Below are 25,882 nucleotides of genomic sequence, written 5' to 3'. Positions count from 1 at the left end.
CTCTGCAAAAGCAAAATCCAGTGTAAGATGTTCTCAGTGTATCCCTGCTACCTGTGGTAACCTACTCAAAGTGGAGGACCGGTAACCTCAGTGCTGTGCTGGAGGAAGGGTGGGGGGAAAGGGTGTAGGGGGGTGAAGAATCCTTTACATTTATATTTAAAAAATAAGTTCTGAACCAACTCATCACTCCCGTTTGGACAGTGATTTTGAAAACAAGAAACGTGTAAGTGCAGGGAACTAAATTCAGCAGAAAATAGAGCAAAAAATGGCCACTAATTTTGAGTGTAGATGGAAGTCTCTGCTTCCCCTTGCTAAGTGCAGCATAAAGGCACCTAGCAGGCCCGTCCTTCCTTACATGGAGAGAAAATCCACACAGCTGCTCCACCTTGGCTCTGCCATGAGAGAACACCCCTGCATCAACGGTCAGACATGAGAGAATTGGTATTCTTTCAACAGCACATCAAATACCACTAAATAAGAACAGAGAAAGATTGAGCAGTGACACAGCTAAGTGTCATCAGAAGTGCTGTACAGATAAAAGTGTGGGGTACTGGGTGAGGATGTAAGAGCAAAAAAAGAAGAAAAACAAAAAAGAAAAAGATGAAACATTGCTGTGTAACCGCAATGGCAAAAACGTGACTCAGAATGGCCTCCTATTGTGTTTTGAGGGGACAGAGGACAGTAACACTACTGTCACCAATGCATGCAGAGCTTCAAACAGGAAGGGGAAGGGACATACCCGTACCTCTGCTTATTCAGATCCCTCACACATAAAATAGGAACATCAGAGCTGGCTGATGACGACCCTGAAATGCATGTGTTTATTCAATGGAAAAGTAAACTACACTGAGGTGTTTAAAAAGCAAAATGCTGATTTCCGAAGTCAGAAAGCAAAACACCACCTTGGAAGCGAGCTGTGCTAAAAATCTGCTTTGGGTGGGTGGAAGACCCTCTGTGGAATCAACTGTTCGTATTTCATTCAACAGAAATCAGCTGTAAAAGAGAAAAGCGCTCAACCAGAACAGATTACTCCTTCCCGTGGGAAGGAGACCCGCACCCACTGCCTGGATGTAACTCCCTTGAATAGGAGAAAAAGCTCCAACAAAGAAAGGGGACAAGAATTCTGACCTTCTGCTTTGCAGGAGATGGTGATGGTTCAGACCGTCGCTACATTAACCGCAGCCCTACCCACAGGTAACAGCTATGACTTAACAGTTATCTCTGGTACAAAATAATTGACAGAGCTGGCACTCTCCTGGCACTTGTCTCTGTTACTGCCTGGACAGAGGAACGTCTGACTCCGCCACCAGACTTTACAGCTAGCTGGTGGGATCTCAGGTAAAGCTCTTCTCACAGGGTATCACTCCAGCATGTTTCTCTGATGCAAATACCGTACTAACGTAAAGAGCTTGTGGACACAGTCACCACTGCTAGATGGCTTTATTGAGCATCTTGAACCACATTTCCCGCAAAGGTAATCCCCTAATTCCCAACCTTCAAATGACATTAGACGCCTTTTTATTGTTGTTACAACTGTCCACAGTGCCAGTTCCTCCCCCATCCTCACCAGAAACAATTCATCCTTTCTGTGGCCCCCTCAGCCATACTTCTACTGAGGAACCTAAAACATGTATTTTGCAGGGTATTTCTGTATCATTCCCAGCTCCTCCACCCTTCACCACTGACTGCAAAATATCCCAAGTACTCTAGGAACCAAGTGTGGTTTTCTGCCAAAAGCCTGAAGAAACCACTGTTGGCAAAACAGCCCTGGTCCCGGCCAGGCCAGGTGGGAGGGGGACGACGAGGGGAGGAGAACCACCAGCTCTGGTGCTGCCTGTACTGCGCTGTGACAGCAAGTTCTTCAGGCGCTGTCTCAACAGCAGCTTTCACCAGAGCATAATTAGCTTTTGGAATCAGGGTACTTTTAGCATCCAAACTATTCACAGTCTCCTTTACCTTGAACACTTCTACTTCACTGGTGGTCTGGACGTTTTCAGCAGTGAAATGGGCTCTAGACAAGGCTCTGCGGCTGCCCTCGCCCTGCCAAACCTAGATGACACCTCCTAGTCTGCAGAGGTGGCAGTCCCACCTTCTCAGCTGAAACAGGTTTGGCCCTTCCAAGCTCTTGTGCAGTGATATGCATCCACAAACAATGCTTTCAGCAAAATGCTTTTTCACAAGTGCACAGGACATAACTGCATTCACTCATGATCTCCACCACCCCTTGACTGAAGACTTTTAGGAGCAGAATCAAAATACTTTGTAGCTGCTTGCAACAGAGATCTGGGGAAGATTCAGTAGCTCCCAGATTCTCTTCCTCCCTCCGTCTCCAGTCCTCCCTGGGTGTCGCCTTCTGTTTGACCGAAGACTTCAGTCACATTGAGCCTGGATTGCCTAATGAGAGAAGAGAGAGCGCAAAATAATTTATGCCTGTCTCCTCCTGACAAAGGCATCACTGCAGAATCCCTGCTCCTGAAACTTTTCTTCTAGAACTGGCATTATTTGTGCCCGTTAGTAAGTCATGCAACCAGCGTCACAGCCTTTTCTCCCCAAAGCCTCCAGCTATCCTTCTTCCTTTTTCACAGGGATGGAAAGAAGGCAGCAATGAAGGAAAAGCCAGAGTCCTGGCCTCTCAGCTTATCTTCTCAGCCACCGCAAAAGTGAAAAACTGATGCAGTTACTGGGCTGGGGCGGGGCATGAATTTTGAACAAAAGACCTTGTTACAAAATAAGCAGCAACATCTAACACTGGAAACACTGCGTCAGCAGTTCTGGGACTGGTACGTGAAACACATCAAAACCCAAGAGCAGAAGAAACAAGGTTTAGAAAACCTAGTGTGTCATGGTTTAAATGTTTGAACCGCACAGACCTAGACACACTTCTAGTCAGGACTCGAACGGGCAGAGCTGTTCCTTACCACTCCGCTAACTTCTGTTCATACAGCTCCCTGCGCTCACGGTTTCTCCTCTCCTGCAAGGTCTCACCAGCAAACTTCTGCATCACCATTAAGAAGGCCCCTGCAGGGATCCTAGAGGAGGAAGCAGAAAAGTCACAAGTCACCCAGGGGACACTCAAGAGTAAGAACTTACCTGCATCAGCAAAAGGAGCATGTGGGAGCTAGCCACCAGATCAGTGGAGCATAACCTTCCCCAATACTCACATCACACCACAGACTAAGGTACTCCTACCGCCAGCCACCAAACATGGCCTGTCTTCAGCTGTGACTCACTCTAACCCCTTCGATAACACATTTTTAATTTACTCACTGACAGGCATCCATAGGGCAAGGAGGTGGAAGGATTTAAGGTGTCCCCGAACCCCCTGTAGATCACCTAACCCATAACTGAGACAGTCACATGCCTGCTTAGCTTCTGTCCAGCTCTTGGTGGTACCTGTGTTTTCACTGATGCTCCATGTTTTGGCTTTGATGGAGCCTATTTTGTAAAAAAATAATTTATACACAGATTCCTAACCTAGGGGCTGGCAGTCCCCAGGGAGCCCCCTTCTTCAAAAGGTGCCATCACGACATCCAGCACCTCTTGCGCGCTGTCTGGATTCTGAGCTGCTACGGGAGCAGGCTGATGAAGCTGAGAAGGGAGCCCAGAAACCGTGTCTTACGCTCCTGCCTTTACCCACAGATAACACACATCCCTAAAACAGACATCCAACGGTTCTCCGCACAACCACTGCGCTCAGCAGCGACCATGCCAAGGAATGGGGACAGGAGACATGTCTATAACGCATCCTCACAATTTCCTATTTAACAGTAGTTAGTGTCTCCTCTAAAGCAAATAGCAGCAAGTAAGATGCTCCCATTGAGGGCACTGAGCTCCTTCCCTGAGGAAGCAGCAAAGTACAAATCTAGAAAAAAAGAATTTAAACCAACAGCTTAAAGCCTGGAAGAAAAGTCATCATCGTGAGGTCCCAAGAGAGATAGAGAAAATTCCTCAAGGCAAGACAGGAAGGGAAGCTTTGGTAGCCCCACCTATGACTCAAGGCTTGGTGTGTGCGGCCACCATCTAACAAACACCCTCACAGAGCAGCTGTGTCTCCATCACTCACCGGCAGCAGTCACAACTTACCCAAACACTGTTCCCAACACGAAGCCGCCTGCCAGTCCCTGCAGGCCCAAGTGCATTCTGAAAACGGCTCCTGTGAAGGCTAAAAAAAACCCACAAACCCACTGAAACCACGAACAGCCCCCCACCAGCCACCGCTTACAGACGGAGGGGGCTGCTTTGGTGCAGCTCTCCTCTCCGCGAGCTGACATCTACCTTTAACAGAGCAGAAACCAAGCGCCGCAGCCAGCGGGAGGGACCCTCACCATACAGTCACCATGGTTTCTGCACTAAAATGTTACAAAGCTCCTTCGGCTTCAGAAAAACTCCCCAAGAAATGCTAAATAAAAGTATCTATGAAAGTAAAACCGAGCTCTCCCCCAGGCTGGAGCATGACCCCACTCCCCCGCTTTTTTTCCCTAATTGACAACAGCTAATAATAGTAGCTGCCATGTAAAGCAGAAAAGATCAGCAAAACGTGTATCCCACCGTAAGGGCAATACAGCTTGTAAAACCGAACAAGCTGATCACTTATCCGGAGCCCTGCTGCCAAAAGCAGACATGCAAAACTTAGCATGAAAAGGGTAGTTTATAAACAGCGCACTGAACTGTTTCAAAGAGTGGAAATGAGAAATGCGTTCCCTGCTAAATCGGTGGTTATGAGAGCGGGGTATGCACAGGGTGCTGCCTTTTCCCTGCACAAGCATTTTTCACCCCAAAATCTCTGGCAAGTATTTTGAAGACGATAACCACACAACTCCCCAACGGTTTCAGAAGTGCATCGATTATCTCTGTTACAAATAACGGCGCACAACGGAGCAAAGTTACAACGGCAGTTGGTAGAACAGGAAACAAAACCCAGCACAGGAGCTGGGGACCTGCTCAAATCCAAGAGAGATGGATTTCTGCTTATGCTTTTGCACTTACGACCCTTGCTCATGAAGTACAGCAGGTTGCAGCAGTCTTACCTCCTGCCGAAGCAAAATTACCGATGGTGGTTTTACTGCGGTACACGGACAGACCGGTGCTCACCGTGCTGCAAAGGTAAGGCACAGAAGTCAGCAGTTGCACATGGAAAAGGACAGGGAGCAAAACAGCCTGAAATAAGGATTTCATTAAGCCAACCCTCAGGCTGCCTCTAACTGCCTTGTTGCCCATCTGTCCAGAGCACACACGTGCCAGCCACAAGTGCCTGGATTCCTGTGACTTTACTGCAGGCAGCTGCACAGTCAGAGGCCACAGAATACCAGGATTCCTGGCCTGGATCTGGGATATTAATTCTTTTTGGGTTTTTAATCAAAGATTATTTTTTCCCATCATCTAGTCAAAGGACAAAAGGAACTGAGCAATGAAAAGGCCCTGTCAGTCAGTCCGTCCCGATATAGGAACTTTATCCCAGAAGCCGAATCCGTGTGCCGGTACAATCTTGCCTGACAGACAGTCTCCATCACTACAGCGAAGTCACGCTCACGACATCAGCAGAGTCACCTACTCTTGTGGTGTAAGGTCTCTTCCCAGGGTAGGTACACCACACCATCTCCTCCAAAGACATCAGTTAAGCCCCAAAGCACTTGTCCTCAGTTCAGCAGCCACCTCCTCACCAGCACTCCAGCGAGCCTCCTGGAGTGACCCGCACGCCACCCCCAAGCCGACAGCAATCTTCCTTTCCTTCCCAACACTGCAACGTCACCCTAGCCTTTGCACGAGGTAAAGCTAAACAATTTGGGTTTAAACTGAAAAACTCAGAATTCACACAACCGTAGGACAAAATCTTCAACTGGGACTTTACAGAAATAATTAACGCTGAGCGGCAAGTATCTGCTTTCAAAGCCTTCAACAAAAGGGCAGTGGGAAAGGGCGATGATCTGCCTGCAGAGGAGACACCTCGTGGAAGACGACGAGGTTACAAGTCAAGCCCAGGAAAATCTAAAGAAATCAGGAGCTCCAGGAGAGAAAGCAGACAGTACGCTAACTGAACCTAAGAACATACACTAAACCAAAAGGAGCCAAAGAAACCAAGAGAGATCAAGGGAGAAATTCAGAAAGGTACAAAAAGCCATAGGGGGACAAATATAAAAGCTAGTCAATACTGCTGGTACCTTAAAAGCAGAAGGGGAATTTAAATGGAATGTACCTGCAGATACAGTCAATGCAGGTTTAGGACTACACATAAATTTACCATTTTGAACGTCAGGGAAAGAGATATTCCTAGCTCAAAAGGGCTTTACTCAGAAAGAGCATGGTTAGTTTGATACTATATTGTCAGAAATGCACTGAAACATCCGAGAGGAACACTATCTGCATTGGTTGTGTGTGTAGGAAAAATTTGGAGACCTGAAGAGTTACATACAACTGGTAGGTCTGACGTTCAGTGCCCGCTTAGAGCAAGGTGATCATCTGCAAGTGTTTGAGGACAAGAACAAAGAACTGTGAGTAATGCTAGTGTATGCAAACTAGGAATAAGGAAACATAACAAAAAGGAGAAAAATTAGTGTGGGATAGAAAGCAGAAACAGCCAACACACTTTAACACCCTCGAGAGAAAAACACAAGGGGAAAAGGGAAAAAAAAAAAGAGATGAAGCCAAAGCAGAAAGAAGCAGTCAGGTACAGGGATGAACAGATATAAGGAACAGCGCTCTTCCAGTTTTCGTTTTTGTGTTGGTTCATTAGAAGATTTGCATTCGGGGGCAATTATAAAAGGTTAAATCCGCTTCATGCTGATGCCTCATCAGTCAGACTCCCTGGTAACACCCCAAGCCTCAATGAACCATCAGTCATCTCTCAAGGAGCTGCGAGCTCTGCCGGCACGAAGGGCTCCTTGTCACCAGTGCTTAAGCACAAACCAGCTCTTCTCCCGCCGCCGTCGGGGAACACTTACTTGAATACTGCCACAAAAGCAGCGACTCTCCAGCTCCAGCGCCAGCCATAGCGGAGGAAGCCCCTGAGCCCAGCACGATGCGCAGATTGCTGGGGGAGAGAGAAGAGCGGTTAGTTACGGAGCTGGCACCGCCAGCCCGCTGCATCCGGGGTATCCATGATGGGTCACGGGACCGGTGTCACTTGGGAATGACACCCTGACCCTCAGGGATCGTTGGCTGCCTTCAGAGGAAAATCAGCTCACGTTTACCCCAGACAGCAACAGGAAAACTGAAAATTAATTCCAGTTTGTAACAGCAACCAGTCTTCCAAATCCTGGTGCTGGAACACATCTGGGGGGACGGGGAGAGCTTCCCAAGGACAGTACAGGAGAGCAGCAGAGGAGAAAGGGGGGACAAACTAGAAACTAGTTCATTATTATGAGTTCATAAGTATTAATAAATAATAACCATTAATAAAGAATGACCACAATAAGTAAATAATAGCCACCTACTTTAAATGTTAAGAGACCACCCAACCCCGCAGTGTAGCACTGGTGCTGAAAAGTCTCGCCATAAGCAGCTTTTTAAAAGGTGTGACCAACAGCAGCTCCGTAAAGATTAAGAATACTCCAGTTCATACCATGAAAGAAAATAAATTCTCTTTTCCAGGGCCTGTGGGGTGAGTGCCTGGCCCGGGTGCAGGGGCACTGGAAGGTCCAGCAGGACGAGCGGAGCCAGACTGCCCGATGGGGCCAAACCTGAGCAGCGAGCGGTGTAAGGGCAGGTGGGTTTTTAGAGGGGGTTTCTTCCTAACGGTGCAGGTAAGCAGCGCTTTAACCACCCGGCAACCCCCTAGAAGCTCAGACACGTCAATAAAATGTCACCAGCGCTCTCTGCGGCGGGGCGCGGCCATCAGCTACAAGGCTTTAGAAAAACTGACATTAACGTGAGGCCGCCCCCAGCCCCACGCTGCGGAGCGGGGTCTCTGCCCGATGTATCGGCGTTAAAGCCAGGGGGCTGCAGGCCACGTCACCCCGCCGTCCGACAGCGGGACACGCTGCTGGCAACTCGGTTTGTCCCCAGGGGTCACCCCCGCGCGGTTCCCGTGGCGGCGGCGCCCCGGCCCGCCCCCGCGTCCCCCCCCGCACTGTGCCGGGGCGCGGGGCTCGTACCACCGCATCGGCGCGGTTCTGGAAGAGCTCCCCGTGGCTCCGCTCGATGAAGGCCCGCCGCGCCCGGCGGAAGGCCGGCACCCCGCCGTACGCCCAGCCGATCACTGCCCCCGTGAAGGCCGACTTGAGGATGTTCACCGTCTCCTCCGGGTACCGCTGCAGCTCGCTGCAAGGCAAGGGCAGGGCTCAGGGCTCAGGGCTCAGGGCACGGCGCTGCACGGGGGGCGCGGGCCCCCGCGGGCACCACCGGGCCCAGCGACCACCGCCCGCCCGCCCGCCCCGGCCCGGCCCGCTGCTCACTCCCGCCGCCAGAGCTCCCTGAGCCGCTCCCAGCCCGTCTGCGGCGGCGGCGCGGGGAGGCCGTAGCTCTGCTGGGCGCCCGCCCCCTCCGCCATGGCGCTGCTCGGCGGCGGCCGCGCTGGGCGGGCGCTGCAGCGCCCCCTGCGCCCCGGCGGGGCACGGCACGGAACGGCACGGCAGCGCCCCCTGCGCCCCGGCGGGGCACGGCACTGCGCCCCCGGGCCCCTCGCTCCTCCCCGCGCTGCCGGTGCGAGGGAAAGGCCCCCGCCGGAGGCGGCCCCGCACCGCCCGGCCCCGGCCCCGCGCGTCCCTCCCTCCAGGCCGCGACCGTCCCAGGGAATGCCACCCGAGCGCCACGCTTCCCCTGCTGCGGCAGAGCAGCTGCCGCCTACCGCGGTGTTTTATTAAGCAACGACACAGCCAGCAAAGCTTCATTTTCGTTTGTTTTATTCCAAAAGCACTTCATTAAAAACGGTTTAAAAATACCATACACGGCTGTACCGGTTTCGCGGAGCGCTCGCTCTCCCTCCACCGACTAAACCCACAAACACCAGAAAACCCTGCCCACCCTCGCACGCTCCTTCCCCCAGAGCCGGGCTATTTTCACGCCCCGACCGCCACCCCCAGCAGGCTGGGGTAATGCAACCACCATAGCGGCACGTGCCCCAGCACCCCTTGGCCCAGCAACCCTCAGCCCAGCACCCCTCGGCCCAGCAGCCCTCGGCCCAGCAGCCCTCGGCCCAGCAGCCCTCGGCCCAGCAGCCCTCGGCCCCAGCACCCCGCGGCCCAGCAGCCCTCGGCCCCAGCACCCCGCGGCTGACGGGCAGCCACAGCCCCACACGGGGCTCCAGCACTGCAAGGCCTCCCTGCAGGTTGGTAGGTGTATGAGGGCACGTGGTGTCACTGCTCCTTGTCATGTTTTCTCCTTCCCTGACCCCAGCTGACTGCAGAGGGGACCGTCAGCTGTTGCTGTTGCTCCCTTCCACTACCGTGCTGCTCTTCCTAAGCCTTGAGGCTGCTTTGCCATCAAGGGGGCTCAGCCGGCAGCAAGCAGCCCTCCTGCAATGCCATGCTGCTGCCCACGCTCCTCTGAGCACCCTTCTGGATGCCAGAGAAGATGCTGGTCCCCACCGGGCCCCTCAGCTCAGGGGTCACAGAGCCAGCTCAGAAACGGCGCTCCCCCGAGGCTGAGCAGCCCGCAGCGGGCACAAGCACAGCGAGCACAAGCAACCTGCGACTGAACCCCAAATGAGTAACGTGAGGAGGAGCTGCCACTGTGTGACTGAAGACGTTCCCTCAACCAGACTGCAGGAGATGAGGAGTGCAACAGCTGGGGGAAAGAAAAGTGAATACTGAAATGAACAGACATGTCACCAGCCTCAAAACCAAAACAAAACCCCAAAACAAACAGAACCCCTGCAACAAACTAAAGAAACATCCCTAGAAAGACTACAGAAGGGGACCAGAGCAGAGAATCTGTGAACATCTGGAGAAAAAAAAAAAAAAAGAAAAGCTGCATCCACCTCTGCCAATACTTTCTCTGGCTCCTGAAGGGTCCGAGGATGTCTGGTCAGCTGACCGGTGGCAGCTCGTTACCAGGGGCTCACCCTGCACAGCTGTACGGGCACCCAGCTCATCTCTCAGAGCACGAACCGCTTTTATCTCCATTGCCAACTGCCCGACTCCTGCTCAGGCTCAGCACTCTGGCATCACCACCATCACAGGCTGCTCCCCAATGAGGTAGGTAGTTGAACTGTGGAAGGATCATTTGTCCTTTCAATGGCACGCCAAAGCCTTCCCCTCAACCTCTAAAACCTGACATAAATATAAGCTCTAAGCCATCGAGAAAGGTTACTCCAAATCCCAGTACCTGCTTCTGACGGAGAACACCCAATATCCCAAGTGCTATCACACAGGTGAGAAAACAGTGGCTGCCGAAAAAGGGGCCCTGTATTTCCCAGCTGAGCGTAGCTGACAGTCTGTGTACCTTGCCCCCAAGTACAGAGGACTTGGTAAAAAAGTCCAGTAAAATTAACAGAAAGGCTTCTCACTGAGTGAATGGGATTTAGGGTCAGAAACCGGTGGTAACTATGTCGTAGATGTCAACAAGCCTCTTCCAGACATGACTGTAACCACCCCGATCAATAACCATAATCCCTCATTCTACTAAACATTCTTACGACGACAGTCTAACCGGGTCCTGCTGCCTGGGAGCAATCTCAAAGTTGGCTGCTGCTGTCCTCTGTAGTTCTAATGTAAAGGATAAGAAGTCTGAGAGAACAAGAAGATACACTGATCTTCAGATTTCCACAGAGATCAGTTTGAGCTGAAGAGAAAAACAGAGAAGTCTCTACAGTTCTGTTTTCAGCCATTCAGAAGTGATCTCGCTGTAGCTCTTCCTCCTTTTCACTTTGTAAGTCAAGGCTTGGGAATATTCAGACAGCAGATGCTCCCAGTAGCAAGAGACATCCTCCATCTGCAAGTGCTCGGTGATGAACTGGCGTCCCCTAGAGACACATAAGGCACAGTCAAAACCAGTCTCCAGTTCCTACCAGAGGCTCTGGTTTTGTTTCATATGTATATCAACTTTCACTCTTCTGTGTTTCAAAAGAGAAACAACACGCACTGCTCTGTACCGTCTATTTTAATTTCACAATTGTCATTCATGCTCACAGCTCCGACGGTTGCAGTGCTTTCGTTATCCTCAAGATGGTATTTGTTACCTGGGATAATAAATATCAGATTTCACGGATCAGACGGAGCCTGAGCAGCACGGACACACGCTGCTTCAGAAACTGGCCGCTGCCAGCCTGGATGCATAACACTTACAACGCAGGCACAGCTCCCAGGGGCCAAGTGACCTCACACAGAGACGAAAGCTCCCAACTTCTGATAGCTTTCGGTGGGGTTCCTGACACAGGTCACGTCTGAACCAAAGACCTAAGTGTGTGATTTTGTCCTCCAGTTTCCCCCTGCTGCTAGGAGTCCTCCAACCCTCCTGCTGTTATGGCAGAAGATCAGTTTTACTGCACCCTCTTAACACTGGGTTATCTTTGATAGGCAACCCCTTCAAAAGCTGTGTAAGAAAATGCTTTGGAAGAAGACCACCCGATAGCCAGAAAGGAACACAACTTACCTCTCTGAAATTTCTTGTGCTATGGCATCATTTTCCTTTACAAACTGCAACAGCTCCCTAAAATGAACATCAGAAAAAAAAAAAAAAAAGGTTTAAAACAACTCATTCAATGGAGAATGCTGTCCCTCAGCTAAACCATTGTGGAGGATGAGATCAAGGATCCACACCTGAGCGAGGGACTGGTCCTCCTCATTTCAGAGCATGGAAAAAACTTGCCCTTCTCATTTGTTCTGTATCAGTTCCAGACAGCATGCTGAAATCTGGGAGCTAACACGTGTTTTGGCCCAGTTGTCAGTTCTTCTCCCCCTTGTATGTGCCACAGGGCCCACTGGCAAATTTAAGTGCTTACTGCCTGCTGATCTCAGTGAGAGTGACAGCCCTACGTACTCCAGTGAAACTGCACCACGTAACACCAGCAACTGGTTCTTTGGGGGCAGTAATAAAGAGAAAAGAACATGACCTCCAAGAGCCTCTGCCGACACCTAGGAGTGGAGGCACTCCTTCGTGTCACACAAACCAAAGTGCCCTCCCACACAGCAGTGTTCCCCTGTGGCATGCAATGCTCCACTGAGCACGCTCGGGGTCTCACACCTGACGTTGGAGAGGTCTGATGGGACTGGGATGTAGTGGACCCAAGGCTTCAGCTGGGGGTAGAAGAACTCCAGCCACTCTTCTCCGACGTGAAAGACGAGTGAACCACATAAGAAAAGGTGTTTCAACCGGAAACTGGCAGCCACTCCTCGGAAATTAAACAGGTACCTTTAAAAGGGCAAGGAAAGAGTTACACCTGGCATTTTGTAAGGAAACGGGCTCAGAAACCAGGCTCCAAGCAGCAGTCAGCCCGGCAGCAGCTGGGGGGCATCTCCCTTACACTGAGCTACAAACCAGTCACTAAAACAAAGAGAAGACATTTCTTGGAAGTTCCTCACAGAAAAGGTGAGCTGAGGTTAAGGATGTGCTGGGTGACCCTCTGCTGTCTGTGAGAACCAAGGGAGAAAATGCAAGGCACGAGGCTTTACCTCTGATACAGACACCTGTCCGTGACAAACCAAAGGAGACCTCACGGACAACTGCCAATAAGACACGGGAAGTCACAACGGGGATGCCGATCCTGTGACTCGACCCTACCCTTCAGAGACTGTTACCACAACGAATTTTTCCCCAATTCTCCCTTTTCTTGCAGTGAGCTTTTCTGTTCATTGTTCTGCTTTGCCACATGTATCTCAGTGGTTTTTTGTTGTTTTTTTTTTCCTCTGGGATTCGGCTTTAATCTGAATCTAATTGTTTCATATTAACTTGGGAATGCAACCCTAGGAGGTTAAATAGGCTAGCACACAACAGATGGACTTTGCAGATAACAAAGAATCCAAAATTTTGTTTTCAGTATTTTCTGCCAAGTTAGTGAAGTGGGCTTGACTTAGGGGGAGGGGGGCATTTCTCTTAGCGAACTGTATCTCAGAGGGATGTTTGTTTGTTTACTTGCTTTCTTTTTTAAACCCACATTTCTCCAATTACATGGAAAGCTGTTTTTCCTGTGGGTAAAACCCCTCAGTACACAGAACTAATCTTTGAAGTCAAACGTTTTGGGCTGGGGGAAGGGAGTTCTTCCTTTAATGAAGCTATTTTGGGCGAGATGGGGATTATATATATTTGGAGTGAGATGGGAATTATAGCTAAACTTAGTTCAGCGCTAAGTCACAAGGAGTAAATGTGAAACTATTTTACATTCTTTGTATTATCTAGGAGCTCAAAGCAGGGATGAGGAGCTCGTTGTATTAGGAACTTAACAGATACACGCAGAGGTTTAACAAGAACAGTGGTCTGCAAGGGAGGGAGATGCCTCTTGCACAATTCCAGACACAGCTCCGTGTCCTCAGCCAAGTCGCTGAGCACTGCTCTCGGACAGCCTGCTACAGCACCTACACCGAAGGGAACAGCAAGAAGCTCATGTTGACCCTACCAGACCCTGAGCTACGACAAAAGCGTACGAGAACGTCTCAGCCTATACTGCGCGAGGGGCTTAGGAGGCAGCAGAGTTGGGAAGTCTATGTGTAACAGAAGGGAAAAATCTGGGCAACAGTCTAGTGAAATATAAAATGAGACAAGTCAATCACATTTGCACAAAAACACAGATCCAGCCAAATGACTGAGTTCTTATAGCAGCAGATTCTAGCTGGCAGAATCATAACTAGGTAATTTTAAAGCAAAAGAAAAAGCAAAACATCAGACACAGAAGTGCACACACACTAAGAGTTTGTTTTTACAGAGAAACCCCCAAGAATATCACACCAAAAACCCCTCCCTAAAGTAGTTAAAAAATAAAAACCTTTGTAAATCAAAACCACATTCTCCCAAACAACGTACAAAGTATGAATTAATACTCTATCTGCTCAATCATATTTCAGGTTGTCTTTTTTACTATATACATCCAGTGGCAACACTTGCCCCAGTATGCATATGAAGACATGATTCCTTAGTTCCTTATGTCTTTGAAGACAGTAATGCTATCACTGTAGCACTGAAAAAATCATCCTGAATACACAGCTTGGCACAGGGATATAAAGAAAAATTGATAGAAAGCCTTTTTGATTTAAAAAAAAAAATCTATCTATATGTTTATTAGTGATCTCAGACCTTTACTTTCCCCAAAGCACTTTATTTCTCCTGACCTGACAGGGGAAAGCAGACACTGAAAGATGCCATCCTAAGCTTCCAGATTTTCAGCTGCCTTATGTCTGTTCATGAGCTTGTTTATCTGCATGGAGCTGGTTGCTGGCATTGACCTTAAAACAAAATGAGACCTTACACCACACCAAAAAATAACCCACAGACCTTTAGCTGCTTTAGTAATCAAAACTCTTACTTGTATTTGCAGTGATCAACCAGTGGAATTTCCTTTGCAGGAGGCTTTCCTAAGGTGTCCTTAAAATAAAGAGGATTAAACAAAAAGAATTAGTAAGCTTTACACGGTGATTTCACATTTGTTTTCCTTCTCAATTAGAAACAAAGCTGAAGTCTCAAAACTCTCCATTCCTACTTCTGAGAAAAACCTTCACTGGCAGGCTTTTAGAAGTATTATGAAGAATTCCTAGCCCTTCAAACAAGAAAAAAAGTTCAGTAAATTACACACTGCCTGTAAGCAAATGCCAGCACAAACACATTAAATGATAATGTTTAGTTGGCAGCTACAGAGTGGAAAACAGCTTGGGACAATGGACTATGTGAAGCCAAGTGTAACTGGATTAGCCAAGACTGTCTGGAGAGAGCTGCACTGTATGCTAAAGCATGGAACTGAAGAGCTATCAGCAACAGTTATCAGAAAGTTACCAACAAGATCAAGAAATGGAGATGGCAGAAAAAGGTTTAAAGAGACTGACAACACATAGGCAGCTCAGGGCTAATTTTGCTGTAACGGAAGAGGAGGGGATTGGCATAGATTCGTTTTTTTATGTGTGCTGGTTTCCTTGAACAAAAAGTGTAGATGGAAGAAAAATGTTTGGCCTGCCAGGCTCTAGAGACTCCTTCCTTTCATCCATCAGAGAGGTGCAGCCATCAAGGGAACTACAAACCTCCCCCACAACTCTCCAACAAGATGCTTCTCATTCATCAAAGCCATCTTGCAGTGCTACACTTTCTGGCCTTGACACTCAGGAGACAGACAACACCCACACACCTTTTCAGATTTCCAAGCCTGGTTTTTAGTGTACTCAGCATCAACAAGTTCTGGGTTTTCTCGGGACAGCAGAATGAGGGGATCTCTCTCAGGGCTTGTTCTGCAAAAGAAACGCTATCAGTAATTGCCAATCCACATGACCCAACGCAGCTAACAAACTACAGGACTCAAGAGCCTACCTCTTTATGATGCTGACCTGCCTATGTGCCCCAAAAACATTATTAAGCACCTACCATGCAGTATATTTTTGTCCAAGGGTATATGAGCAGAAGAGAATGAGTTACGTGTACCGAAATTATCCGAGGCCATTTTTATTTCACTTAATAAATATTTAATAGCATTATTTAAGCAATTCTCAGGACAACTCAGCAGATATGTTGTTTCCTTCAGGCTGTATCCTGATGGGTGCCAAATACTTTAACTACCTTCTAAGTCAGAGAGACCTAAGAGATGCTAATAAGCATCTTCAGAGCTGATCCCTCTGACGCCAATTTAAAACGCTACAGATAAACAAGGTTATGACATCCCCGAGACTCACTCCTCATCTCCTCAGCCCACCTAGTAAGATACCAAATCCTTCCCTGCTGGGGGTGGGGGAAGAACAAAGTATTGGGTTTAACACTGTTTTCAAACTGTCACTGGAAAGAGGGCAAAAATAATCTTTCTTATCCCCCGCCACTCAGGTAACTGAAAGCAAGAATACTTCCAATTCGGTGTCAAGCACTTTCATAGTGAAGAATAAAGTATTCACATTGGCAAGAAGCATGCACATCAGTATCAAATCTTTACATTTGTATCATGCACCTGCAGTTCCCTTCTCAGAACAAAACAAGCTGGTTCCTACTGTGACAGGTTTACTTATTAATAAACAACACAGCAAATCCATCACAACATCCGTTTCCAATATTAGACTTACTATAATAAAACAGTTGCAAATTGCAATTCTTATGGAGAATCACTAATGGTGAAACGCTGCTGTACAGTATGTCTCACTTTCCTTAGATCTAAAAAATACATTCTGGGTTACACTTGTTTAGGTCTTGGAGATACAGAAATTTCTGCATACAGCCAGCTATCACAGCACGTTGGTAGAATCTCCTGTTACAGGAAAATATGCTCACCTGGATCCTCGGAAATAGCCTTTAGAGATTTTTTTCGTCCATGGCCATTTTTCTGCAGATCTGAAAATATTGTTTATAAATGGCAATAAATGACTTAATATAACCATGAAATGCACTCTCATCAGTTTTCACAGCATGATCTCTTTTTATTATTCTTCATTTTTGATGGAAATCACTTTCTTCATTATAGCAGCCAGGTTTAATGAAACAGGTTTTCCTGTGAATATTGTGTTTAAGGCAACATGACACAGGCTACTTTTCAGAATACCTTTCAGTCAAAATGATGAATTACATATGATCCCCTCACCAAACCTCTAAGGGTATTAAAATTTACCTAAAATTTGAATCCGCTTTTTGTATTGTTGCTTTATTTTTCTGTACTTCATTGAATATGGATAGACTATTAGAGAGTTTCTAACCACTCTCATTTCCCATTAAAAAACTGCAATCAACCAACAACAAACAAAAAAACCCCCATCTGGTGTTTTGCATTTTAAAACACAGGGGTTCACCGTTTTCCCAAATAACTTCCATTTTCAATCTAAGCAAGTCCTTCAAAATAGGTGCATGTTTTAATTCTGTCAGTGGAGTCACCCACCTCCCTCTGCGGAACCCTTTGTTGCACTTTTCTGTTGCACCTGGTTTGACATGTAGGTCCTGATCCCCAAACTGATCTGTGCAGGTCAAGCTTTGCATCTGCTTATAATGCAGTGACACAAGTGGGGTTCACTGAGAAAGCAAGGGTAAGTAAATGTTTTGGAACTTCATTGTATTATATCACCGTAGGCTTCTGCTATGACTAGTCCCATTGAACTTCAGATTTTGAAGGGGGAAACATTCAACCTTGCATTCTCATGCCAAGTGATTGACACCAAGGTGTTTTTTCTTGTTATGTTTCTATGTTCACTTGCTGCTGCACACTTTGTCACTCTCCATGGGAAACAGCCCCTCATTCTGCTAACAGCAAAAGATCCTGCCAAAAAGACGACATTTCTGACTGGGAGCCTTTTGTCTTACTCTGAGCCCAACTCAGTAACAAGAGTAACAACTCTTGATTTTGGGAACGATTCCAGGTTTCTCTATTGCACAATAATACTCAAGTAAAAGCATATCTAAAGATGGCTTTCCTTTACCCTTCCAGAAGCTTATACAAACATCCTGGATCATCCCTGCAGTGAAAAAACCACAGCTCCTAGCGAAGTAGTTGGAAACAAAGGAAAACATTTCCATGTGTCAAGGGAGATTTCTGCAGGCAAAAGATAACTGCTACTTTTATTGACAAGCCCTATCCCACCGAAAATGATAGTAATCTAGCCCTGACAGCATGAAGAATGTGTATATTTTGTCCTCTGTATTCCTCACTAAAGTGTTGGAAACAGAGAAGCTAATTATAACTTCTAGTTACATCATCCAAGGTTTCCATGGAGAATTCTTATAAAGCAGTCAGGCTGTATGTAGCTAATGAGAGGCAGCAGGACAGATCACAGGCCAACAGACCAACGGCCCAATGCTGCTCAGTGCTGGACAGCTTTTACTGTGAGTCTGTCTTCCATTAAACCTACACACACACACACACACATAACCATTTCCAAAACATACCTTCTGAGGTCCTCTCTCATGAGGTCCCAGCGCCCTAAACCTGTTGGGTAAATTGGCCAGACAGCTGGTCCTCCTTCCCAAAAAGTCCAGGCAGGATACATAATATCATTGTATTCAGGTGTCTTAAGAAAAAGGAGAGTAATGTAAGAATCAAGTCATGTCTAATCCAGTTTACTGACAGCCCACCAGTAACGAACAGGCCTGCTGGGAGTCCTGTCAGCTTTCTCTGCTACTGCTCCACAAGCAGCCGTGAGAGCTTTGTGGTCACCATGGTGTTGCTGGGGTTCAGATGAATACAACCCATTACTGAAATGTTTCAATGGTTTTAAAAAGGCTGTGTCCTGCTGCATGACAACATGGGACTTTCATGTCACAAAATGACAAAAAGAGGTCCACAACATAGCCGATTCATAACCAGAAAGAAGACCTGAGCTCCACTCACCTTTCTAAAGGTTTGTGCCTATGTATAGCTACAAGTGTTTTTTACTGATGGTAAGTTAAGAGGCAGCATTATCTCCTCAGAGATAGAGGCACTTAGAGATGCTTTGACATTAAGGTTTCCAACACTTCAGTTCATTCCAGCCCTCCTAGAGATCATGTAACAACTCACCATAATAAATACCCAGATCATGTAAGAATTTCAGTTCCTCGCTCCCATCTGGATGCTTAAATCCCCATATAATCAGAGGGAAGGCCAGCACTTAAGACTAAACCCTTTCACAAAACCAGACTATAGGCCACTCCTTGCACTAGTAATAAACCTATACAATTATCCACCTATCTGTCACCTGAAGATACTGGAGAGAGTCCAAGGCCACCAAGGTAGTTAGGAGGTTGGTGCACATGACGTATAAACAGGGGCTGAGGAATGGGTTTGTTCACACACAGGAAAGAAGAAGCCTGGGGAAATCTAAATGCTGTCTCCTACTACCTAACGGGAGAGTTCAGATAAGATGGAGGCACACTCTTTTCATAAGCGCCGGGACGGAACGAGAGGCAACAGGCTTTGATTACAAGGGAAATTCCCATTAGATACTGGGAAACACGTTTTCATTCTGACAGAGGTCAAACGCTGTCTGTGGACACCCTGTCCTCACGGACGCTCAGAGCTGGGCAGGGCGCAGCCTGGAGCACCCTGATCTAGTTGGTTCTGCTCCGAGTGAGACGTTGGACTGGGTGACCTCCTGAGGTCCCTTCCAACTTAAATGAGCATGTGCCTTTATGATCTGCTCCGTCTCAGTCTTGCTAGAAACAGGCATTGATAAAAAAACATGACAGCTCCACCGCAACCCCAGGGTCAGCCTTCTGAGATGCAGAATAGGACAATCCTTCACTCCCCTGTGCTTTCAGCCCTAGAAATCACCCTGGACCAGCATCCTGGAGCCTTCCTAACACTGGCTGGTTACATGGGAGGTGTGACTGGGTCACTGGGTTTCAGTTAAGGATAGGGCTGAGGTTACAGTTCAGATATTGGACAACGGTGACCAGAGAACTCAGTTTCTTACAGGGTCTTGCAAAGCACCGGGGGCAGGACAATGAACATGGCTGCAAAAGTTAAGCTCCTACAACGTGCTCTGCATCATTTTGGATTCTGCTGGCTAGAGTTAAGGCTGTGCGATGGTCAAGAGGCAAGACAGCTTGCTTTGCTACTACATCTGGCAGTGAACATGGCTATTGAGTGACAGTGCCTGCAGTGCTGTACTGAATAGAGAGAGCTCTAGGATGGCTGGGGACTAGGCAATAGTTATGGATCCTATCATGGTTCAGACTGCATGAGCTGAACACCTGTGTTCAGAGTAAGATGCTACAAGTTAGCAGAAACAGGATAGGGCCTGAACTAGCAAGAGCAAATGGTTTATTGCTTCTTTTTGCATTTTACTCTCTGCTGGGCTTCAGCCAAGGACATGATTAAGGTTAGGTAGCAACGGTACAGGATTTGGGCACGTCGGGTGTACACTAAGGCAAAACAAGATTAGGTGAAGCTTGAGGTGTAATGATATTTTGTTGGAAAGGGTAAGAAGCTACAGTACAGTCAGGTTTAACAATGGGAGAGGAAGGAAAACATATGTGAAGGCTCTTGAGTCAGGAACAGAGAACGAATGTCTATGTGTGTGTGTGCATGTTTGTGGATGGAAGAGGAAATCCAGGGGAAAAGGGTTCACAGGAGATAGCAGTATCACAAAAAAGAAATTAAGAAACACTTATCTGTGGTACCAAAAAAGAGGACTAATATATTCACATTAAATGAGATTAACTGTGTGACAGCTGACTGATAATCAAAAATCCTTAGCAATGCTGATAAAGTACTGCTACGACTTTAACAGAAGCACTGTAGCACATGACAGTGATGCCGGCACATATCCCATCCCGCTGTGCACCATTTCACTGTGGCAGAAGTACATTTTTTGACCTGGAAGAGGAGCTAATGAGGGGGAAAAGTGTTCTGTTGAATAAATCTGCAAGTCCGTCCACCACAAAACTGGAAGTAAAAGGAAATAAAAAGCAAAAAAGAGCAAGCAATTCTGACACAGAAAATCTGTGGGGAACAATCCTTAAAAATACGTTCTCAAAAGAAAGGACATGCATGTCTCAGAAACACTCAGCTTCTAAAGGTGTGTGCACCTTACTGAAGGAGAAGACTGGGATAACGGGTTTCATCCACCTGGGGACCTGGGGGTAGTCTCGCACATTGATCACCATTTCCATGTCAGGGAGGCGGCTGATGATCTCCATAAGGAAGTGCTCAACTCCACTGCATCTGTGGAGAAACAACATATGGCGAAGAGCTGTAAGGAGAAGGCAGAACCCTGAAGTCTCCTGCAGGCCTTTCTCTCTGTGCAGGAGTGGAAGAGATGGTGAATCAGAGACATATGATGATGCAGGCTGGGAACCGCCTATAGCAGTCTCCAAGCCCCAATGCAGCATAGACACCAACGAAGCAACCCATCCTGTTCAATCTGGCCAGATCTGCAGTTTTCTCTTGGATCCCACAACCAACCAATCCTTTGTACACTGAAATGCAATAATTACACTTTTGCCTTTCTATATTAAAGCCACAACCATAATTTTCTAGGCTTTTGCTCTGATAAGGAATTCAGACCTCTTGACATATCATTGTGCTCAGTGACTTCCAGCTTGGCAGTGTTGGAAGTACCCCTGTGTCCCAGGCTAGGGAGATGAGATCTTCTGCACAGCTCTTACCTTGCAGGGAACAAGCAGTCCTGCTCACGGTACAGTTTGTTCTTAATGATTTGGTAGTGCGTCCCGAGCTTCCTGCTCACCACATCGGATATTATTTCTTTGGAAATGCCACCTCGAAAAGGAGCCAGGTCCTGCTTCCAGACACTGAAACAAAACAATCATCCATTATTATGTACAACAGGGAGGATACTGCATTAAATTACCGCAGTATACAGAACAGACTTCTAGCTAGAACAAGCTCCATGTAGCTTCCAGGAGCTCTGCTACATATGGCTGTGCTACATAATGAGGAATTTAACTTAAGTCACTTGGAAGAGCTGTTACTCAGAGACTCAAAGGTCCAAGCTTCACTCTTTTGACTATCTACATACTGCTTGCCCAAACAGAAAGCCCAGCACAGGACTCTGAGGCTAAATCAACATGGACAACTCCAGCTGCTCTCCCAGAAAGAGCCTTACATACCCTGGCAGGTTATGGGTAAAAGCCGTCAGCTCACTTAACCTTTGAGTTGTGAAGCTTGTGCTCTGGCCTTCCACAAATTATGAGCCACACCAAGACCAAATTCCTCACACAACATCATGCTATTTAGACATTAAAAAAGAAGGTAAGAGTCTAGTTGCAAGGAATAGCATTGCCCAATAACGCTGGGTGCAGTGCAAGCCAGCCCAGGAGGACAGGCCTATGTAGCACATGTTCTGTGACATCTGCACATGACCAGTGAGCTCCAGGAATGCAGTATGAAAACATAAGCCTAATGAATCTAAGAAAATGCAGGAGAAGGATGCAGTTTATATAAATTTAGCCTAAAGGCCTTCAGATCTAGCTGCTTGGAGCATTTAATGAAATTTGTCAGACTGGAACAGCTATGGAGACATCCTCCTCACCTTTTGGTAGACACTGCATCAATGGCTTAGTTTAATACAACACTGCTGGAGCGATCCCACTGTGAGGGTGGTCGGACACTGGTACAGGTTTCCTAGAGAGGCTGTAGAGCTTCTGTTCTTTGAGATACTCAAAACCTGATCGGACAGAGTCCTGGAAAACCTGCCTGAGCACAGGGATTGGACTTGATGATCTCAGGAGTTCCTGTCCGACCTCCACGATTCTGCTATTTCATAATCAGGTAGGAAACAGTAAAACTACGAAAAGAATTGCCACTGTGCAGATGGGCCGACCACAGGATAAGCAGTCTGGCAGAGATGCAAATGCAATGAGCTTGAGAACAGGAAGAAAGTTGCAGTTTTATGGCACATCCATGTCATTGTAACCTAAGTGACAACTGAAAGGTAGTGACAAACAAGTTAGAACCTTCAGTTCTTGGCCACTGAGTCACAGAAGACTAAACATAATCTGATACATAGAGAAAAGTACCAGCTTTCAGCATTCTGCTGCATATTTACATACCTTCAAACCAGCTCTCAAAATGAACGAAGTGTCACACTGCGTATGTGCTGTATTATCTTCCTGGATTCATTTGTAATGCCTGTCACTACAGCAGCACTCCTTAATAACCCTTAAATGAAATACTGCTTTAGTAAAAACTAGGTTTCGAGACCCACAGCAACCACAACTTCGTATTACCATCAACTATCATGTTCTGAAGCAGATTTGGAGGTTGTAAACACCTGTGAAGGTGTGTTATCCAAAGGTGGGCAGGAGATGGTGGAGTGTATGTTTAACTATTTAATGTCTTTAGGCTGTATCTGAATTGGCACTCAGGAAAAAAACAGAAGGCTAAACTAGAAGAGACTTTTCCTCATCAGTATTTCAAGAGCAATGAAGACCAAAACCTCCAAACAGAGTGTACAGTTGCCCAATATGACTCACCTCATACTAAAAACCAATATAGCACTCAATCTCACTCCCAAAATGTGTGAGCACATCTGGTACTTTTAAATAGGCGGCTTAAAGCTGAGCATCTGTGTTTCTGCATTTGGAATCCTAAAGGCAGAAGGTGTTGACTCTTCCCTGAATTCCCTCTTCTCCTTTAAACAAACATACTGCTTAAAGGTATCAAAAAGCCCCAGTCCTACAATCCCTGCCCCAATGGCAATGACGACCTATGCACCTGTAATGTTCACCACACTGCAGCCATGCTCTGTCATTACAAACAGAAAAGAAGCTTGATTTGGCTTCATCTGCAAGAGAAATCAGCCATCACTTGCACTGCCTACAGTGTTCTTGCATCACATATAAGCCTCTAGCTCTCTGCATTAAATTCACTACAGGCCACTATTTCAAGCCAGAATGCTGGCATTATACATAATGCTCCACAGTTATAAAAAAAATAAACAGGACTTGCGTCTTCCTGAATGAGCCTCTTGGATCATGCTTTGGTGATGTAAAAGTCAAGTTAAACATCCACCATCACTCCAGTTCTCACAGGCAGTGAACCAAACTGCCTAGAAAGAGTGCTAAGAAGTACGACACTGTCACACCAAATGAATCTGTGTTCTGTAACAACCTTTCCTTAATCCTGCTATTTAGAATATTTCGCAGATACTTGATTTCCTCCACTTTTAAAAGCCCATGAGAAAGACTTGTTAGCAACAACACTGGACTGAGAGAGAAGGCAGAAGTGGATTGTTAAGACAGAAATGTCACCAGCTACGCGTGTAGTTTATTGCATGATCACATATGAAATGCTGACATTGCGTATGTTCAATCATGGAAGACAAGAAGGAGTGTGATCGGTTTGCAGGTGGACACGCTTTCTGCTGGAACTATGGAGGTCAACCTGTTTCACATGATGCCAGTAATAACCTCCTTGCAAGCACCATGACCTATGATAGTTGCAGATGTGATTGCTAGAGAATATTTGGACTCTAAGGTAATTCCCAACCATCAGTGCCGGCAAAAGCATTCCCTCATGTAGTCAGAGGCCTGTGCAGTCAGAAGGAAATCAGTTTCTCACCTTTGGTGGCAGCTGCAATTCCCCTTTACGCATGGCTCATAAACCTCCACGGCTTTCTTAATTTGGTCAGTTATTGTTTTCCATTTAGCACCTGAAACACACAGCAAGGAAAACCTAAAGGAATTAATCCATCAAACTACCACAACAGCTACCCGAACAGCATTTCTGGTCCAGCTGGCAACAGCCACGCACCAGTAGTGCTGCTCCAGTCCAGCCCAACGACAGCACGCCTAAAGCAACGGGGGGAAAGATGGGCCATCATGGGCTGGGAAAAGGGGTCACAGAGCTGAGGGGACTGGGGAAGGGACAGCGGGTCGGGCACCCTGTGGTGGCCCCCGGGCTGAAAGGGAAGCCGGGAGAAGCCTTGGGGACCACCACAGGGCGCCGGGTGAGCTGCTGGCGAGGAAGATGAGGAAAAGGAGGCGGCGAGCATCCCTCAGCGCCCTCACAGGATGCGCGGGCTCCGGCCCGGGCCACCAACCCTCCCCGCCGGCCTCAAAGCGCCATCCCCCGCAACACCCTCACCCCCAGGCTAACGCCAGGAGCCCCGAGCACCCCTCACCTGACGAACCACCCGCCACGAAGGGCTCCAGCCGCCACACGACAGCCAGCGCCCACAGAGCCAGCGCCGCCCGCCTCATGCCGCCGCCGCCGCCAGCACCGCCCTGCGCATGCGCGACCCGCCGGCGGGCGGGCGGCGGTGCCCCCAACAAAGATGGCGGCGGCCGCGCCCCCAACAAAGATGGCGGCGGCCGCCTCCAGCCCCGCACAAAGATGGCGGCAGCAGCGGGCTTGATGGGAGCTGTAGTTCCCGCCGCGCCTCAGTGGCGGCGAGACCCTGCCTTACTCCAGGGCCCTGTGTGTGTGAGAGCAGACGGCTCTTGTAACTTAACAGAAATAAAGGCACTGGTGTAGGGGGCCCAGAGTTGGTGGGGGCTGTGCTGCCCCACTGTCCGCAGAAGGGCTGAGCCTGCATCCCTCCGAGTAACCAGCCAGCGTGAGCCTCAGGGATGCCAGGAGTCTTATGCAGATCTTGTGTACCTGGTGGCCCTCAATCCCTTTGTGATTTGTCTTTTTTTAGTGGGGGAAACTTCCCTGGATACCTGAATTCACCAAGCAGTTTGTTCAGCCTGTAAGGGCTCCTCCTCCAGGCACGCCCGCCTGCTGTTGCCATTTGATCATTTATGATTAAGCTGTGAATCTCATTGCTACAATATAAAGGTTTAGACTGATTTGTATCAACTTCTCTAGGGCTTCAGGGACATGGACTGTAAGAAAAAAGAGAAACAGCAGGATTGAGAACAGGTGGTTGAGTGCCATCACTGTAACGTGTAGGGCCTTCTCTTTGCAAAATGGTTTCTAAGAACACAGTCTTCACAGCTTCCCTCTGCCTAGTGTTTGGGTCAGCTCGTATTTGGCCAGCCTTCAGCAGTCAGGCTCATTAACCCGGTGCTGGATTTAATAACCAGGCTGATAAGCAGCCAAATTAACGTAGGGCAGAGGGGCTGGAGCTAAGCAGACACGACCCTAACACAAATCCAGACCGGTCGATGGATGTTTCTTCCCTAAGGTGAATGTGGGAAGGCCTGTCCCCTCTTTGTGGGGTCTGTGTATTCAAATGTCAACACTAAACCTTCATTTTTCCCAGCCCAGATCCAGCTTGGTGGTTTTGGATTCCAGGAGGAGGTGCTGTGGCTGCTTGTTGATGGAAAGGAGCCACATTTATGTTGAGTTTCTACCTATAGAGTGAACGCTGAGTGATCGGCCACACAAGCCGCCAACTCAACTTGTCATAAAGGCCTCTTTTGTCTGAAATTGAGGAAGAGGAAAAGCACGTGCTGAGAAGAA

The 25,882-nt window shown here is 47.8% G+C and overlaps 2 protein-coding genes across 3 annotated transcripts; both read right to left on the bottom strand.

Annotated features, from left to right (window-relative positions):
* Positions 1-1,424: 1,424 nt before the first annotated feature.
* TIMMDC1 (translocase of inner mitochondrial membrane domain containing 1) lies at positions 1,425-8,624 on the bottom strand. The gene is made up of 7 exons (XM_080375217.1): positions 8,391-8,624; positions 8,091-8,256; positions 6,939-7,027; positions 5,028-5,095; positions 4,084-4,162; positions 2,919-3,029; positions 1,425-2,394 (listed from the first exon to the last, which is right to left on the bottom strand). The coding sequence occupies exons 1-7, from the start codon at positions 8,483-8,485 to the stop codon at positions 2,295-2,297; spliced, it is 708 nt and encodes a 235-aa protein (XP_080231343.1). The 5' UTR covers positions 8,486-8,624; the 3' UTR covers positions 1,425-2,294.
* Positions 8,625-10,672: 2,048 nt separating this feature from the next.
* Positions 10,673-25,816, bottom strand: POGLUT1 (protein O-glucosyltransferase 1). 2 transcript variants are annotated; one of them, XM_080375199.1, is made up of 11 exons: positions 24,597-25,810; positions 24,035-24,125; positions 21,121-21,264; positions 20,542-20,677; positions 17,920-18,041; positions 16,321-16,380; positions 15,200-15,299; positions 14,390-14,448; positions 12,118-12,285; positions 11,527-11,583; positions 10,673-10,897 (listed from the first exon to the last, which is right to left on the bottom strand). In XM_080375199.1, the coding sequence occupies exons 1-11, from the start codon at positions 24,673-24,675 to the stop codon at positions 10,741-10,743; spliced, it is 1,173 nt and encodes a 390-aa protein (XP_080231325.1). In that variant the 5' UTR covers positions 24,676-25,810; the 3' UTR covers positions 10,673-10,740. The 2 variants fall into 2 exon arrangements, 1 of the variants encoding a protein (XP_080231325.1); XR_013925977.1 differs by having other exon boundaries at positions 10,819-10,897; positions 11,694-12,285; positions 24,597-25,816.
* Between the last annotated feature and the right edge of the window lie 66 nt (positions 25,817-25,882).

This window comes from Falco punctatus (assembly GCF_963210335.1).
Source record: "Falco punctatus genome assembly, chromosome: 2".
In the NCBI taxonomy this organism is placed as follows: Eukaryota; Metazoa; Chordata; class Aves; order Falconiformes; family Falconidae; genus Falco; species Falco punctatus.
This window is presented reverse-complemented; position numbering and strand designations above follow the sequence as displayed.